Raw genomic sequence first — 18,750 nt, 5'->3', positions numbered from 1 at the left:
AAAATAGTAGCAAATGTATTTAAAAATATGATTCATAATAACTAAGTTGGATTTATTCCAGAAATGTAAGGTTGATAATACTAGAAAAATCTATTAAAAAACTTACCACATTAATATATTAAAAGGGAAAATTCATGAGGCACCTGGATGACTTGGTCACCTGAATGTCCGACTCTTGGATTCAGCTCAGGTCGTGATCTCAGGGTCGTTATATTGAGCCCCGCTTTGGGCTCCGTGGGGAGTCTGCTTGAGATTCTGTCTCTCCCTCTGCCCCTCCCCCTGCTCGCTCTTATACACGCACTTTCTCTCTTCCTCTAAAATAAATAAGTCTTTAAAAATAAATGGAATATTCATATGGTCACCAGAAGACGGAGAAAAACCCTGACTGTGTTCATGAAAAGGAAGACTTGATGTATTGAAGATGTCCTTTCACTCTAAAACGATCTATAGATTGCATGCAGTTCCATTCAAAATCCCATTAGGATTTTATACAGTACTTGGCAAACTGATTCTAAAATTAATGCAGAAAAGTCCAAGGGAAGAGCCAAGACATACTTGAAGAAAAAGAATGGGTTGTGGAAGCTTGCTTTACCAGAATCAAAACTTTTTATAGAGCTGTAGTAATTAGGATGCTAGTAATGGCACAGGAATACACAAATAGTCTTGATGGAACAGGATAGACATTGCAGAAACAGGCCGTGTGTGTGGGGGCGGGCTCTTTATATGCGACAGAGGTGGCATTGTAAAATCTGGGGGAATGGATGGATTTTTCAATAATTGATTATCTACATGGGGAAGAAAAGGGAGACAGTTTCTTAACACCATGTGAAAACTGAATTCCAGATGGATCAAGGACTTAAAGGCAAAATTTTAAAACTTTGGGAAGACAAAATGAATAATCTCTGTGATCTCAGAGTAGGGGGGAAGGATTTAATCAAATAATCCAAAACATACATTGCATATAGAAAAAGATTAAAATTGCAAATATTTGTTCATTAAAAAATACCATTCGGAGAATGAAAAGACACATCACAAGCTGGAGTTGAGATATTTGCCATATGTAAAACCGACAGAGGATTAATATCTGAAATATATAAAGAATTACTGCAGTTAAAAAGCAGAAGACAAATCTATCAATAGAAACATTGGCCAAAAGCACAAATAGGCATTTGACAGAAGAAACACAAATGGCTAATAATAATGTGGAAAGATGCTCAACTACATTAGTAATCCTAGACAAGCAAATTAAAACTACAATGATTAAAACACTAGGTTTGTAAAAATTTGATATCTGATAAAGTCAAGTGTTATATTGAAATTGTACTGGAGAATTCATGTACTAGGCTGAAAAGTATTTGGCACAAAACTATTTGCATACACTCAAAACTCAGCAATCCTATCTCTAGGTAGAACTGTGTGTGCGTGCCCGCTTGTGTGTGTACATACACGTACCTACACACACTCACTGGTCATTTATAGAGGGATATATGTACAAGCATGTTCATAGCAGCATTGGTTTTTTTGCTTTTGTCTTTTAAACCTGGACAGAGCCTGCATGACTACCAACAGAGAACCCCTAAATTATGGTATAGTCATCCAATGGAGTACTATATCAGGGAAAAAGAACTAAGCCACCAACATGATTAGGTTTCTGATGAAAGAAGCTACAGAAGAATGTACAGTATGATTTCATTCACATAGAATTCAAGTAAGAAAAATTAAGTGGTGTATTATTTAGGGATACATACAAACTGCATGGGGGATGAAAAGGAATGATTAACACAAAATTCAGGTGGTAGTTTCCTCAAAGGGAGTGAAAACAGTAGAGTTGGGAAGAGGCATATAAGGGACATCAAAAATATTGTTTTCTATCTTGAGGTTGGTTAGGGAATCAGCAAAGTACTCTGTAAAGGGTCCAGTAGTAAATACGGCTTTATAAGCCATACGGTCTTATAATTACTGGACTGCAACCTTACAGTTTACAATCCGTAAACTAGTGGGTGTGGCTGTGTTCCAACAAAACTCTATTTACACAAATAGGCAGACCAGACTTGGCGTTAAGGCTATAGTTTGCCAACCATGAAGTTAGGGTGCTGGGTTTGGGATGCTTAAGTTTTTTTTCTCTTAAAAGTTGATTATATAATATACATACTTTTATATGTATATATATTTCAAAATTTTTGACAAGTTAAAAAAAGAAGATACCAGGCCCCTTCATTGTGAAATTTTACAACACAGGTATAGAGACAAAGCAGTTCTTGTATAAAGGTTAAGAATTGAAATTGCACGAGATTTGGCACTGGCAGTTCTCGAAACCAGAAGACGGTGAAACAGCATCTTGAACGTCTAGGGGGAAATGATTTTTCACCTGAAATTCCGTACATAGCTAGTGGAAGCCCTCAGAGGAGAGTGGCACGAGCCCCTACCATACCTGTCGACCTCCCGAGGTCTCTCTTCCTCCACTCTCCTTATCCACCTGACTTCATTCAACCAGTATTTTTCATGGCACTATCAGGCACTGGGGATACAACCGTGAACAAAATAGGCAAAAATCCCTGTCCTCCCGAAGCTTACGTTCTAATTCTAGTAGGGAGACCTTCAGTAAACTAGGTAAGTTAAATACATAGTACAGTAGCTAATGATGGGTACTAAGGAGTGTTGATATAAGGAAGGAGACCGAATGGGGAGGGTGAGGTGGCAGGCATTGCGGTTTTAGATAGATGGTCAAAGAATGCCTTCTTGCGACCATCAGGGAATTCCTCCAGCCTTGAGCTCCTCTGTGCTGCATCACTGTTTTCTTCTCTACTGGCCATTCTTATGAGCTTGCTTACATGGTATAATATCTCCCACACTTAAAAACAAAACTTCCACACCCCCTTTATCCCATTTTAATTCTCCCTTTTAGAACAAGATGTCTCGAGAGTTATTTCTATTTACTGTCTAATTCCTTTCCTCCCCTCTCCCCAGTCTTCTATCAGGATTTAGCCCCATCCTCTCCACTGAAACAGCTTTTGTTCAGGTCACCAATGACCTCATATCAAGTAAAATTAAAATGGGTTAGTACTTACAAAACTCTTAGAATAGTCTGGCATGCGCAGGTATATATATAATGTCTGTGTGTGTGTAATAAGTTACTAACATCTGTAATGGGAAGTCAAATATTGTTTAAAATTTAAAATCAAGAAATTGTTTAGAAATAAGGAGATAGGGGCGCCTGGGTGGCTCAGATGGTTAAGCATCTGCCTTCGGCTCAGGTCATGATCCCAGGGTCCTGGGATCGAGCCCCACACTCCTGGCTCGGCGGGGAGCCTGCTTCTCCTTCTCCCTCTGCCTCTCTCCCTGCTCATGCTCTCTCTCTCTCTGTATCTCTGTGTCTCAAATGAATAAATAAAATCTTTAAAAAAAAAAAAAGGAGATAAATACTGTGTCGAATGTGATTACTATGAATTAAGGTTAAGGACAGCTGCTTTTCAGTATAAGCCTTTTGTACTTTTTTGTCTTGTTTTTAAGGCTATAAACATGTATCACTTTGACTTAAACTTTTTTTAACAGACAGTTGATTTTTAACTGTGTTCTGAAATTTACTGATTGGTGGTAGAAACCTTTTCAGGAAGAGGGGGGAATCTCCTTATATCTCACATGTGATCAGCATCCCGATGTGTAATTTCTTTGGGGATAAAGTAGCTGAGCAGACATCAGTTTTATCTAAGCCTTTGGACTTGTCCAATTTCAGAATTGAAAGTTTTCTAATTGTCGCCTTATATTTCCTCAACAGTGGCTTTTTATTATCTTTTCAATGAGTGGCAGAATGCAAAGATTATTTTAATAGCCTGATGTTTCTGATGACCCTCTCTTGACGAACCCAGATGTGGCCTATCATACTTTGGCAAACCCCATTTTTCTCAATTTTCTTTGGTAAGATGTAGGCTTGATGCTCCTCAGGACTGTCAAGCATCTGAAAGATAAAAGCTGTCAAACACTCCAGAGTGCCATTTTCTATAAAGATGACTGTGTCAATAGAAACAAGCCCAGCAATGTTTAGTTCAGAGTCAGGTAATACTCATTTCAGGCTTTCTCGGTCAATAATATGATATTCTGTATAAGAAAAATGTGAGTTTTTGTTCTCTCTGCTCAGTTAATGTATATTGATTGTTTTTCCTTTATAAATGATAAATAGGGAAGGCTTAACTAAATCATGTTCTTCTAATGTAAATACTTCACTGTGATCTCTTCTAGCCCAAAAGCCCCATTTTTCTTCCAGGTTTTTATATCTGAGTTTAACTCATGTTGCTTTTTGGTAACTCTTATGGATAGCAGGTAGGTCTAAAAGAAGACCTTTATGGAGGTGATATCATATAATTTCAACAGCAGTCCTGGAAGCTCAATATTATCCCCATTTTGCAGAATGGCTTATCAACTCAGATGGAGTAAGCTGACCAAGGCCATGTCCTAGATGGGAGAGACAGACATGCAGATGGGTCCTTGTGATACTGTGTGTCTTCAGGAAGAAACAACTGGGAGAATTACACATAGAGATGAAGCATAGCCCCTTCAAAGTGCTTGCCTTGGGGATCAAGTTCTGTGTATTGGGTGTCACCTCAAACTATTGTCAGAACCCTTGCATGGGAACTCTCTAAGGAGCCAGAGGTACATTGTTAAGAATATCTATCCCACTGAGGGAATTTGAGAATTCTCCTAGAGAACCGCAAAGATAGTCTGAGCCAAGCCTAGAGGATAAGGTGGCTGATGGAGCTGAGTAATACTGGTTTGGGTAAAAAAAAATCAGTCCTGATTGTATAGTAATTAGAGGAACTTCTTGTGTAGCCTGTAAATAGTTCCAAGACTTGCCAAAGAGGCACGTTGACCGCATCCGTGGACTAAGTATGTGGAATGCCCTTGTTTCGATTCATAGCCTGTATTTTATATGGAAGGTCCCCAGTTCTCCCTCACACCCTGTTAAAATTCTTTTAAGGTAACCTTTTTGAACTACTTACTATGTGCCCGGCATTGTGCTAATCATACATGTAGGTGTTCATTAGTACTTGGAGCAACCCTAGGAGCTAGTTGGTTTTCTTCTCCTGTTGTAGATGAAAATGTTTGGGACTGGAAGAGTTGAAGTGCCTTGTCTAAGATGGGATTAAAACCCATTGCCTTTGGGCGCCTGGGTGGCTCAGTTGGTTAAGCGACTGCCTTCGGCTCAGGTCATGATCCTGGAGTCCCTGGATCGAGTCCCGCATCGGGCTCCCTGCTCGGCGGGGAGCCTGCTTCTCCCTCTGACCCTCCCCCCCTCTCATGTGCTCTCTCTCTCTCATTCTCTCTGTCTCAAATAAATAAATAAAATCTTAAAAAAAAAAAAAAAAACAAACCCATTGCCTTTGAATGCACATTCAAAGCTTTTTATTTTGGATTTCGTGAGCACCTACTCTGTGCCTGGCACCACTTGGCACCAGGGAAACAGAAGGCCGATATGTGAATTTCTCACTGACACGCTCACCCTATTAGGCAAAGCCCCGTTTCCATGAGCACTGCTCAGATTCAGCCCACTCTCTCTGCGGGTGGTTAGATGCGCCCCTATACGAGCCTCACCCCTGCCGTTCCCCTGCCATGAGCACAGCCTTAGTGGGTCCCTGGGGCATATCTTCCGCAACTCATTGTTGCTTCTGGGCTCCTGTGCTGCAGTTCCTTCCAGCCTCTGGGCATCTTGGCCCTAATTGCTCCTTCTATAATTTAGGGGTAGTATAAGAAGTTTTGTAAACTGAGAATACCCAGTAAATGATGACAAAGGCATATTTACTTTCCAAAGGAATGTATATTTGTTTTATTCAGCGGATGCTTTTTAAAAACATGTTCTGAGGAAGGAAGCACAGTTTAGTGGCAAGACCACTACCTGATTAATTGAGCTTCCACACCTAATTTTTGAGGTAGTACCCATAACTATGAAAAGAACTGTGACTTTTCTGATAGTACCTCATTTAGGGAAGAAAAAAACCCGACTGATTTTTCTCCCTGTCAGTTTCTTCCTAAGTATTAGTCCCAGAGAACGTGGGTGATACTTAGTGTAGGGGTGAAGGGGTGGGGATGGGTGCCCTCCCAACCTCACCTCAGGCCTGTCCCACCCACTCCCCCTAACAGCCTCCATTATCTCGGCACCACCTGGTCTTGTCACCTAAGAAGGGCCAGGTTGTGCACTATGAGGGTTTTCAGATTTGGCTTCGTTTTCACTTCTTTCCTGATGAACTCCACCCGTTCATGCCTATGCCAACCTGTGTCATGGGATGTGCACCCGAATGACGTGTGTCAAGCTTTCCTAGCTCTTCTGGACTAGAAATAACTAATCCCGTTTGCTTATCTGCCGATCTCTCGAAGCAGAGATGAGAGTGGCAGTTTAAGAAGGTTGGAAATACTGGACCAGAGCCAGGGCCTCTTTGCCTGCACACTCCACTCTGCATGTTCCAGCCGTAGGAACAAACTGCATTATTTTGTTTCAAACTGTGCTCAAGGGAAGCCAAGACCTTGTAACTGGAAACTTACCAAACAGAGAATTCTAAGACTAAATTTAGTGTTCTATTTAAAAAATAAAATAAATCGAACATTTTGTTTGTTCATCTTTTATATGTTAAAAAAGAGAGATTAACCTAGTTCACACTAACAACCTAAGAAGAGTATTCAAAGAAGTGAGAAGAAAACTAATCCTCTCGGTGAAGAGGGAAATCCTTAACAAAATGTAGTGAAGGGGCGTGAAATACAGACTCTGCAGCCAAACTTTCAAATAGCGTAGCCTCTCTAATCTTCATCACATAAAATTTTATTGTGGCTCAGAGAATATTAAAAACTTAGAAATGAAAGGAACTTCCATCGGCAGGAAGTAGGAGAAAAGACTGGTAGGTTTTATTTATGTGGTTTTTCTCTGGTTTTGAAATGTAAATACAGTTAACTGCTTTTTGAACTATGTTCTTCATTTAATTATGTGTGAGTTAGTTTTCTCCCGTTCGTGTTGAACTATATCTGGAATGAAGAACCTTGAGATGTTACAGAGGCTCTGTAATATAGAGAGAGCATCAACAGTTTAATTAGTGATACTTTAAAAATTGCTGTGATTTCAACCAGCCAAGGTATCCCTAACTAGTTCTTGCTCTTCCTCTCCTGCTTCTGCTCCCATTGCTTCAGTGAGCATTAAGCACCCGCCTTGGGCTAGACACAGGATTCAGATTGCTAGTGATCCCCAAACACTTGATCCATGGGTTATTTGTGTTAGAATGACCCAGAGAACTCGTTAAAAATCCAGGTTTGGGAGCACCACCTCCAGACATTCTGGTTCAAAAGGTCTAGCATGAAACCACAAAAAGTCTATTTTTTTAAGGTTCCTTAAATGATTGATATACAGCCAGATTCAGAAACAGTGAATAGACCGTTCTCTAATAAGACAAAAACAATATTTATTTTTTGATTACTGTTATTTTGCATCATTAGACTAATTTTCATTTTGAAACTACATAATGGAGCCTGATTAAGTTTGTTTAGAAGACATGACTACAGCCTAGCACAATTCTCTGTTTCCATGTTTCTCTTTAGGAGAGCTTTGATTTTGACACTGACTAGTCTAGGATCAGACAGAGCTAAGTATGATCTGTGTAAGCTGTCAATAATGTTGGTTGCTGATGCAGTCCACCATTGTAATTTAGGGTGCATGTGTATAAAGAGAGAGAGGTGAGAGTTCTTTTTAGCCATTGCGTCGAGAGCATGGCCGAGAATCTTATTTATTATTTTAGTGGTGTGGTCAGTTTGTGAAATAGTATATTCTTTAGGTTAAAGGACTGATTATAGCTTACTTTTATATGACTCTTAAGAATCAAATCTCTACCAAAAAGCACTAACGGGTAATACTCAAGTCACCGATATCTTAATATGCTTGAAAAGCCCTGAATGGCACCCATGTTGGCAAATGTCATGTGGATTTTATTAAAGAAATTTGAGCACCTACTAGGTGCTAAGTCAGCAAGAATAAGGACTCACGATTTCCTGTGGTTTCTGTAGGCTGAAAGTGTGGTCACTTTGGTGAGCCATAGTGTGATGTGAGATTAGGCTGTGCTGTTAGGTTGGTACAGATCTTAGGAAAACTCACATTTTTTCTCTTTTACTATCTTGATAGCTATGTAGTCTGCCAGCTAGATGATTCAGCCAACCATGCTGGTGATCTTCTCCCAAGAAAAAGGACAGCAGGGCTGTATGAGAGAGAACCAGACTTCAAGTCAGGATGCTTTTGTTCAATTCCTACCTGTGTACTTAATCCTCCCTAACCATATGGCTTTGGGCAAATTACTTGATTTTTCTGAATCTTTCTGTCCTCTTGTGTAAAAATGGGGTAGTATTAATACCCACCTTAAGCCTGTTGAAAGAATTCAGTGGTCGTAGATGTGAAGCACGTCACCCAGTGCTGGGCACATACTGCTCAGTCAGCAGAGGTTAGTTGATTCTAAAGGGCAGTAAAACCTGATTTGACTTTAGAAGCAAAGAGGGCTATAGAGATCCTGGAAGTGTTGTGAAGTTTTAATTAGTATCGCTGGTGATAGTAGATGGTGAATGAATCCAAGCAACAAAGAATAGTCATGGCAACTCATATGAGGTTTTCCACATCCACCCACTTCTCATTAGTCACTTAGTCATTGACTAAATTGTCATTTCTTGTTTGAGTCTCCACGGTCATGACTGCATAGAGGCTGAGGGGCCTAAGAAGTTGCTGTGTGTACTTGACCCAATGTTACCACCTGACCACGCTCCCGGAGAGGACTAGCAGCTTCCTGTCTTCATCCGTCCAGACTCTGCTCTGATGTCTCTCTCGCTCGCTCTAGGAAGCAGGCCTGATTCTTGCCCCAGGCAGAATTAATGATTCCTTCTTTATGTGCTAACACACTTGAACCTCTGTTATACCACCTCTTTCATAATGCCTTTGTGTTGAAGTTGATTGTTTGCTTTTTGATCTTTCTCTCTCTATTTTAAATTGCTTGAGGGCATGGCTTGTACACATAGTGAATTCTCAGTAATAGTCGGATTAATACAGATCCTAGCACAGAGGCAGTTTCCTGTGAGCTAAGAGCAGACTCCGGAGCTAGACTCCCTAGGTTCATCTCCTAGCTCTGCCACTAGCTCTATGACCTTGCACAAGGTCCTTAAATATGTAGTCACCTTGGTTTCCTCATCTGTAGAGTGGGGACAGTAGTGTTACCTACCTTACAGGGCTGTTACAAAGATTAAATGAGTAAACTAATATAGAAGCACTTGGAACAGTGCTTGCGGTAGTCAATGCAGAGGAAGTGAAGTGGTCATGGTGGTAGCTATATTACAGCTTCAGTCTTTCTGAGTTTACTAGTATTTTCGAAGGTTGGATTTGCCTGAAAAAATGCTACAGGGAAGATTTTTTCCCCACATGCCTTCAAATCTAGTGACTCCTACCACCTGAAGTTTCCTGTTTTCTTTATGTACAGATACCTGATAGATAGGTACTCATGATTCCATGTTCAGTTATGCTACCCTTTTTTTTTTTTTTGTAAGATTCTTTTTAGAGTGTGCGTGCGGGGTGGGGGGGTGAGGCAGAAGAGAGAGAGAGAGAGTCTTTTTTTTTTTTTTTTTTTTTAAGATTTTTATTTATTTGAGACAGAGAGAATGAGAGAGAGAGAGAGAGAGCACATGAGAGGGGGGAGGGTCAGAGGGAGAAGCAGGCTCCCTGCCGAGCAGGGATCCCGATGCGGGACTCGATCCAGGGACTCCAGGATCATGACCTGAGCCGAAGGCAGTCGCTTAACCAACTGAGCCACCCAGGCGCCCCGAGAGAGAGAGTCTTAAGCAGACTCCATGCCGAGCACAAAGCCCGACTCGGGGCTCAATCTCATGACCCCATGACCTGAGCCAACGCCAAGAGTTGGGCGCTTAACCGACTGTGCCACCCAGGCGCCCAGTGCTATCTTTCTTTTTTTTTTTAAAAAATGTGATTCTTTATGAAAGCAGCAGTGTAAATTAGCTAAACATAAATCATGATCTTAGAAATATTTTCAAAGAACTATTAATATCCACTTATATGAAACTTGAGGTGGCCGATAGATTTCTTTTTCAGTGCCAGCTTAGATCCATTGACAAGGGTTGCGTGTTCAGAGGAATCCTCAGGCCGTGTCCTGACTCCACAGTTAGTAATGTCTGTCACAGGCACAGAATGGAGGAGTGACAGCACCTTGCTGTCCCTGTATTAAAATGAATTATCAATCTCAATGTAACTTTGCCTTTTTCTCTTTCATCTTAAAGAAAAGGCTTCACTCCCCTCACTCTTGGTGCTGTGGGCTTATTTACATTATAGTGTGCCATACCATCGTTTCTGCCTCTGTTTTGAAAGCTAGAGCTTTTCTCTGGCAGTTTTAGTTGCTTTGATATTTTGCAGTGTCAGATCTTGGCACAAAAGCTTGTTGCCCTGGCTAATAACTTACTCTATTTACTTTACCTAGTAGGTCGCTTTTTAAAAAAGGAAAGGGAGAAGTGATTAAGCAGGTGATCTCCTGAGAAAGCTTCCTGTTGACTGGATGATCTCGCTCTTAGATGCTCAACTCCGTGTTGGTGTGCTGGATATTTTTTTTTTTTCCCCTTCCCTTTTGCCAGAGGATAGTAGAGAAGCAAGAGGTAGGATGTGTTCCATCCAACAAAGAGAAACTACTGGAAGAAAGATTGCCCCCACCCCCCGCAAAAAAATATATGTATATATATATTAAAGAAGCATTACATTTTGGCTTCTAAGAGAAGCAGGACATTCTTTGCTCTTTTCCCTCTTTCCACGCACATGTCTGGCATCTGTCTAGACCAGCCGAAGGTCTTTGATTTCTAAGGCTTTATAAATTGTCTTTCTGTTAAAGCATCTTTGATAGTTTCTTAAAAGCCAACTCTTCCCTCACTAAATATAGTAAACACAATTTGATCATAGCTGAACCGTTTATAATGAAAGGTTTTTCTCATACCCTTGGAAGGGTTGAGTAGATTAACTTTCATAAAGTACCTGCAAAAAAACTGTTGATCTCATAGTGGGTTTTCTATTTGAGAATAAATAAAAATCAAAAACAAAGTCAGCAACATGGTTTGAATCATGGTACCGTTTATTTCTTGATGACTACAAACATGGTTTAGAATTAAATAAAAGAATCTGGTTTGTAAACTGAGAGAGCTAACAACTTCTACAAGACACACAACGTTTTCTGCAACTGTTCTACTTAGGATGATTCGTGGTTGAAATGAGTGGACTTAAAAATGACCTATCTTTAAAGCTAGTAATCTGGTATTCTTTCTGTACTCTTTGTTTTTATCAATTTCCTGGTGTTTGGCTTCAGAGGGGAAATCGAAATTCTGCCTCGAACTAACCCTGTGATGAAGCAGGTGTCAGTTTGATCTTTCAGCATCCTGAGATCTAGGATGTGAAGAATGACTGTGACCATCTGATTTTTCCTCTGTCCGCCTTTAGAACTTGGAATCTCAATATCTTTTAGAAATGTGCAGCTTCTAATTGTGATCTCTTAAGCAATTACCGTTCGTTAAATGTCTGGTCATCTTGCCTACCATTCCTCATGGTATTAAGCTGGAGGCATTCTTATATTCCCCAACGTTTGCCCAGCACCTGCTCTGTGTCAAGCATAGTGAGATAGGGAGGGGAAATCAAATGTGGTCTCTGTCCTTGAGGAGCTCCCATCCCTGGTCTCCTAAGATCATCTACCTCTGAGATACCCAGAGTGTTGGGGGCCAAGCACCGGGGAAGGCTGTGCCCTCCACGGTCAGGTGTTAGGGCTGCGGTGGCTGAAACGTGGTAGTTCCAAGGAAACACAGGAATTCCAGGTGGGCCCCTGTAACTGCAGACCTGAAAAAGTAAGACTAGCTTTGAGACAGACCCTGTTTTACTTATACTTGGTATAGCTGAAGAAGGTGAGCTGGGGCAGGGGAGGCACATTCTTCATGTCAAAGGATGGTAATTCCTCTAGATCAGAAATTGTCAAAGCTGGAAGAGGGCACAGAAGATGACAGAATCCAACTTCTTGTTTTCCCTGTAGGTGAAATTGAGACCCAGGAGAGGAAGCGGCTTGCTCAGATCAAAAAGAGAGTTAATGGCAGCCCCATGCAAGTATATGAAAGGAAACATGACAGAAAGCCAGACTTTGAAATAGGTGTGCCAGATTGGGGTGTAAGCCTTTCCATTTGACCAGCAATCATTATGCCCTTGTCTAGAATTTCCAGTGGATTAAAGACAATACAACACCCTAGTTTATATAACTAACCCCCAGGAAATTATCAGATCTGTGTTTGTTTTAAAAATGATTATTTTCTGTTAATTGGTATTTTACCCCAGATATTTGGTCATCTAACAGCAAGGCAAACATATTTCTATGTAATTTGGCCACGCTGGTAGGAACAGTGTCGCACCTAGTTCAGGCTCCTCAGCATGGTGGTCAGGCACAGGGCGGGCAGTCAGAAACCTTTTTAGTTAATTTATGCATTGTGGAAACACAGTGGCCGTTATAGTCTGACAGACCTGGATGTGAGTCCCGGTTCTGTCACTTACGAGCTGTGTGGCTTTGGGCAAGTTATTTCACCTTTGAGGCTGTTTCTGCATCTGTGAAATATGGTGATGAGTGTATACGTATGTAAACATGCACGCTTCTAAAACAATACTTTTCAGTATCCTAAACCGCTAACATGGTACCTGGCACATATACTGTGGGGATTCCTTGGGTTTTTTTTTTCTTATTTGTTTGTTTGTTTTAAGGGGAGACTCTTACTTTTGTTTCATGTTAAACTGCAGAGCTACCATTAGGAATCAGCCAAGGAACTAGAATCGAAGACTGTGGCTATCTAGGCATTATATCTGAGAACTACCTTAAACTAAGAAAAAAAAAATATGTCTACACACACACACACACACACACACACACACACACACACATATAATGTCTTCGTGATTTTTCCAGCTCTATCATTGATCACTCTCCCTGTCCTATCCCTGTTGCCTTCTTTCTTTCTCTCCCTTTGCCTCAAAGAAAACTAATGGAGCCATACAGAAAGCTCCAAGATAGAACTGACCTTGTGCACCTTTAATTGAGGACAGAATTTGCTAAAAGTGTGTCTAGAAACCCACCAGTGGTTTACTTTACAATCTGTGTCCTGGCTAGACTGGCTGTTGGCTGTATAATTTGTCTAGTTTTGTCTGGAGTCTTAGACTATTCAGCTGCTTCAGGGCAAAATCTTTTGGGGTGTCATTAAATGGGATTGATAATTGGCTTCTGATGAATATTCATTGTGACTAATGACTTTGGGCAAATTTTACACATACTATCTTTCTATTCTCCCACTGAGTGAGATTTTGATAGGATAATTTTCTTCAACTTGCACTTCAATTAAATATTCAGAATACCCCTTTGTTGACTATAATTCAAATTGTATACTTTTATTACTTTAAAATTTTGTATTCTATAAGGAATGAGCATAGGCTTTTAGGAACCTTATTTTTACAAATGGAGTTGGCCTTAGAGTTGTTTTTAAAATAAGTGGCTAATGATAATTTATGGGATATAATATTTCTGATTAAGCACAGGTAAATCATAACACTTTTCTTATGGTTGACTCACCACTATTTCTAAGTAATGATGTACATTGTTTTGCCACTTTGCATTTTGGAAAAGAGCCAAACAATTCTCTTTTTTGTTTGTTTGTTTGTTTTCTTAACCAAATGGGTAAATGCATTTTACTCCCAATTACAGAGATTTGGCTTTTAGAAAACCGCCAATGAGAATGATGATCAAGCACCTTTAAAGTTCAATTTTTATGAGGGATAGGTAATTTTAAAATCTTGACATTTAGCTTTTAGGTCTTTTTGAGGGAAAGGAGACATGAAAAGAACATTGTCTAGAGATAAGATCTCTGTCGCTTTATTGCTTGAAATAGGATTTTGACTCAAACCAATTCAAGCTAAAAAGAGGGAAATAATCAAGTTCTGTCTTAACCAGGAACATTCTATGGAATGACTTTTCCAAAGAGAATTACAAATGAATTCATGTGATGAGGACATCTTATATTTGTACAGCACCTTAGAGATTTTAAAGTGCTTTTACTTATTTATTTGATGTGTGGTAGAGTTACAGAATAGGCGTATTATTGAAAGAAAGGAAAGAAAGAAAGACAAGAAAGAATGAATCCATTGACATGACTTGCCAAAAGTGGCATATTTGTGTGTCTAAGCTTGCCATTATTGTTTTGGAATTTGAGTCCTATACCCCACTCTGTGAGACTCGGGAAAATGTTGGTCCAAGAGCTAAAAGCCAGGCCACTAACTATCTTTATATTGTGAATATATTTTAAGTAGGAATTATTTTTTATTTATGGAAGAAACATTGCATCGGCTCTCACTTGCAGAGATGCTGTGCCACTAGGACACGGAAGGGAAGAGAGGCAGGGTCTTCCTGGAGTTTACAGTGAGAGGACCGGCGTGCAGACAGGAATAGTGCCATTAATAATGGGGGCTTATGCCCAGAAGAGCCGTGCGAGGAAAGTAGTGTTTTCACAGAGACCCAGAGGAGGAGTTTGCTAGGGGCACAGATCCAGGAAAGGAGTACATAGCTACTCTTAAGTCTGAAACGACTTATTCAGAGGATGAACTTGGAGAAGGCGGCAGAGGTTGTGGCTGGAGATGCTGCTCTCCAGGTAGACTGGAAGCTGGTGGAGACACGTCTGCTCCCGACGTGCCCCCAAAGACTGCCGAGGAGGATGTGACATGACCGGACCTGCACTTTAGTATGAGTCCTTTGACAGCTAGTTAAAGGATGGGCAGGAAGAACTGGGGCCCAAAGCCAGGGTAACCCTCCAGCCTGACTTCAGGGTACAGTTGGAGTGAAGTTTATTCATTTTCTCCCCATTCAGCACCAGCAAAGATTTTTCATCTCTTCTAACCCTGAAGAGATGAGTCATGTAAAATATGACAGCCTTCTCTATATGGAATCCTACTGAAATGGGTTGAGAAGGGATGGATTAAACCTACAAGCCTTGGCAGAGTCGCTGGGAACAACTCTTGAGAGCTTGCTGGATCAGCTCCTGTTCATGGCATGTACCTGATTTAAAGAACAGCGTCTGGAGGGAGAAGGAGGGGGAAGAAAGTAGCGGCCGTGGATTTAATACACAGCTTTCACAACTGGGAAACATCAGCAGAATATCCAATTTAAAGCTGTTCATGTTACACTAACCTCTGGGATTCTTTTAACTGGGCCTTGGCACGTCACTCTTTCGCCACGTAAATGTCCTTCTGTCAGCAAAGGCCAGTTAACAGCTTCCAAAAGAAGCAAAGACCTCATGGGAACAGGCTTCCCAGAAACCAAAGAAACATTAAAGAAAAAAGGCAGAAAGAAACATGTGTTGTTGGCTTTTGTCACTTCATAGCCATATCTCCAAAGGTGTTGGGTTTTTTTTTCCTTCTTTCACTATACTGAATTTTGTAGCAATTTTATTCCATTATATCTCTGTCCCTAATTTTTTAAATTATATCAAATCCTGATAGGCTGTGTCTAGCTCTTAAGAAAAAGAAGGAATATGAAATAGGGGCATGTCAAAAGAAGAGGGAGAGGAAGGATTAGTCAGTAAACAGTGCTGGGGCAATTGATTAACTATGTGGAAAAAATAAATTCTCACCTCTGTCCTTAAACCTAAATTAATTCCAGATGGATTAAAGAGTTAAATGCTGGGGAAGAATTTGGAGGCCTTTCTCAGTGTAACAGCAGTAGAAACCATCATGAAGGATAAGATTTGTCTGTGAAATTATTTAAACCTTCTCTCCCCCCCACCCCCGCCCAGTTCAAAGGAAATTATAGAAGGATAAGTTATTTTCAGAAACATTACAATTAGTATCCTTTGTATATCCAGTGTTTGCTTGTGAATCACTTTCAAAAAATGCTAATACTCATTAGTGGACTAAGAATATGAACAGACCATTTATCTATGAAATATAACCAAGAAACATGACAAGATGTTAAGCCTTAGACATGATCAGAGGAATAAAAATAAAATCCAAATAGATACACTTCCAAGTTACTAACTTGACTACAGTTCTTAGCCCTGGTGAAGTGTGGAGAGGACATTCTAGTGCATGGCTGTGGGAGTGTAAAGAGCCTCCATCCATTATTTATTATATTAATACATTTATTATACTTAAACTATAGTTACTGTCTCTGAATCTTACATCTAGGAACCATGTATAAAAATTATTGACATGATCTGATTATATATTGTAATGTTGGGAGAGTGGTTAAATATAGTGTGGGAAATTCACTGAGTGTCATTAAAAGATACGTCTTCTAGGAATATTTAAGGATGTGGGAAAATGCCAGCAAATAAACATAAACTTTAAAAGAAGGCAAATGAGCACTGTATTTACAGTAATCCTAATTTTATTAGAAAGGGGAATAAAAGTGCTTTGTTGGTAATTCCCCAAAATGTCAAGTTATCTTCAGATGGTGAAAGGCTTTTATTTTCTTTTGCCCCTTTTTCCATTTTCTAAACTTGTTACCGTCGTTCTGCATTAGCTTCATAAGCAGGGTGGGGAGGAAGATTTCTTAGGAAAAGCAAGCTCTTACTAAATTTGAATTCGAGTGGTTGAGTTAACTCATATTTCTAAAAATGTCGAGAAGTAGGTATTGAATTTTATTGCTCACCTCCAACAACAGCGTCTCCGCATGTGGATTTCTTAGCTCTGAAGTTTTGGTTTGCTTGTATTGCAGTTGACCGCCTGCATCCACGGGGCCGCCGCCATGCTGTACCCCATGTTCTGGCAGCACGTGTATATCCCCGTCCTGCCTCCGCATCTGCTGGACTACTGCTGGTAAGGCTGCTGCTCACCCCGTCCCCTGCTTCTCCTTCTCCAGCACCTGCCGAGGACATTAGGGCCGTCCCTTGTAATGCAACTGGTGATTAAACTGAAACTATTAACTTCAAAACGACGTGCATTTTAGACCAGGTGATTGCATGGCCCTTTTGTTTCCAAATGGCTTTCGGCTATGCCATGGCTTTCTGCAGAGTTCAAGGCCGTGGATCTTTTCCCATCTCTCACTTTGGAGAGACCAAAGCACCAAGTAGTGGTGTGATTTTTTTTTTTTCCTTTTTTTTTCTTTTTCCCCCAAGATGGATTGGAGCCTGGTGAAAACAGTTGGGGTCCCCGAGGTCTTCAAGTTTCAGCCGTACCCTGGCACATTCTGTAGGACTCGTTTTCAGCTGTGGTTTGGGTGCACAAGCCAGACTTCAAAACCCTCTGCAGTTTTTTGATGGGAGTTTCACTGTTCAGGGAAATGTATTTTAGTGGAAGGAAAGCAGGCAGGCTTTAGTGTCAGCTCTACCACCTTGGGCAGGTCCCTTGGCTTAAGCCTTTGTTTCCTCATCTGCAAAATGAAGTTGTTCCATATGTAATATACAAAGCTAAATGATACAGGAGAGGAAGGGACACGGTGTAGAAAAGCTGGCTCATGGTAAGGGCTCAGTAAATGTTTCCGCAGATACATTGTCACTGTCTGTCCTCGATAGATTACCAAGAAAGACTGTCTGTGTAACGGATTTGGATCTGTTTTCTTTCTGAATAATTTCTTTCTGTAGCATAATGTGATTAAAGACATTGTCTGCAGACAGCTCAAGTCAGCAGACGTTGATAAGGGAGCACTGTACGTATGTGGGTAAAGGTGCTGCCTGCCAGAAATTAAGAGCTTCAGGAGAAAGGGACCCACTGAGGGGTCACAGCCCTGTCACTTAAAAACAGATGATTTTAGGACATTTACCATCAGGTCAGTCATAATCTTTGCTGGGTTCTTCCAGCCCATTTTGCAATCCTGTCACTGGAGATGGTTCGCTGAAGTAGCCAGATTGTCCTGGGAGCTTAAGGGTATTCTGCAGTACTCCTGATTTGAATGTGTTGGGCTCACTCTCATCCCAAGAAGCCATATGTACAACCAAGATGTAGCTCAGGGCCATCAGGTAAAAATCAGTGGCCCTCTCCAGTGCATAGCACTAAGTGAATCAGCTCATTTCTCTCTCAATTATGTATCTTTCTTATCAAAGTAGCTGTTTTTATTTGTGCCTTTCTCCCACTTCCTATGAAATTAAGGGACTATTCCTCTGCTTAGACTTACTGCTTCCTTTTGAGCTTCTAAACCAACTATCTTGGTTTTTTCCATACTGCCATGTGTCTCAAAGGAGAGGACCATGTTTGCTATCCAGTAGTGTTTGTTGTTGTTTGAATGAAAGACTGGGGGGCTGGGCGGAGGAGGACACTGACACTCAGACAGGAAGAAAGAGATAGGGGAGTGGGAGGGGGAAAGAGGACAGACAAAGGTGGAGGAGGATAGTGAGAGGAATAGACGGAAAAGGTAGAAAGGGGACATATGTTCCTAAGACAGACTCACACAGTGATTCCCAATCCCCTTAGCACATGGAAGCCTGCTGCCAGCCCCAACATAGAACACTCTCATAGACACCTACCCCCACACAGACATGTGGCCCCCATACTCTCTCTCTCTCTGTCTCACACACACACACACACACACACAGGTCCCTTCCCTATGTACATGTCTCTGATCCCCCCCATGGAGAGACACCCCCCCACACACCTCACCTCAGACATGTGCTTTAAGAGGAAACCTTAGAGTTCTCCCTGGAAAAGACTCACCTGTGTGTCTTGATGCCGCGCTTCACATGGGAGCACAAATG

General features: G+C 40.9%; 1 protein-coding gene across 7 annotated transcripts in view; it reads left to right on the top strand.

Annotated features, from left to right (window-relative positions):
* The window catches only part of DENND1A (DENN domain containing 1A), a 498,150-nt gene that overhangs the window by 263,524 nt on the left and 215,876 nt on the right, over positions 1-18,750 (top strand). For all 7 annotated transcript variants that reach the window (XM_036107896.2, XM_078061741.1, XM_078061742.1 and 4 more), the window contains one exon: positions 16,779-16,879. In XM_036107896.2, coding sequence (XP_035963789.1) covers positions 16,779-16,879 — 101 coding nt within the window. The remainder of the gene's footprint in view (positions 1-16,778; positions 16,880-18,750) is intronic.

This window comes from Halichoerus grypus, chromosome 14 (genome assembly GCF_964656455.1).
Source record: "Halichoerus grypus chromosome 14, mHalGry1.hap1.1, whole genome shotgun sequence".
In the NCBI taxonomy this organism is placed as follows: domain Eukaryota; kingdom Metazoa; phylum Chordata; class Mammalia; order Carnivora; family Phocidae; genus Halichoerus; species Halichoerus grypus.
This window is presented reverse-complemented; position numbering and strand designations above follow the sequence as displayed.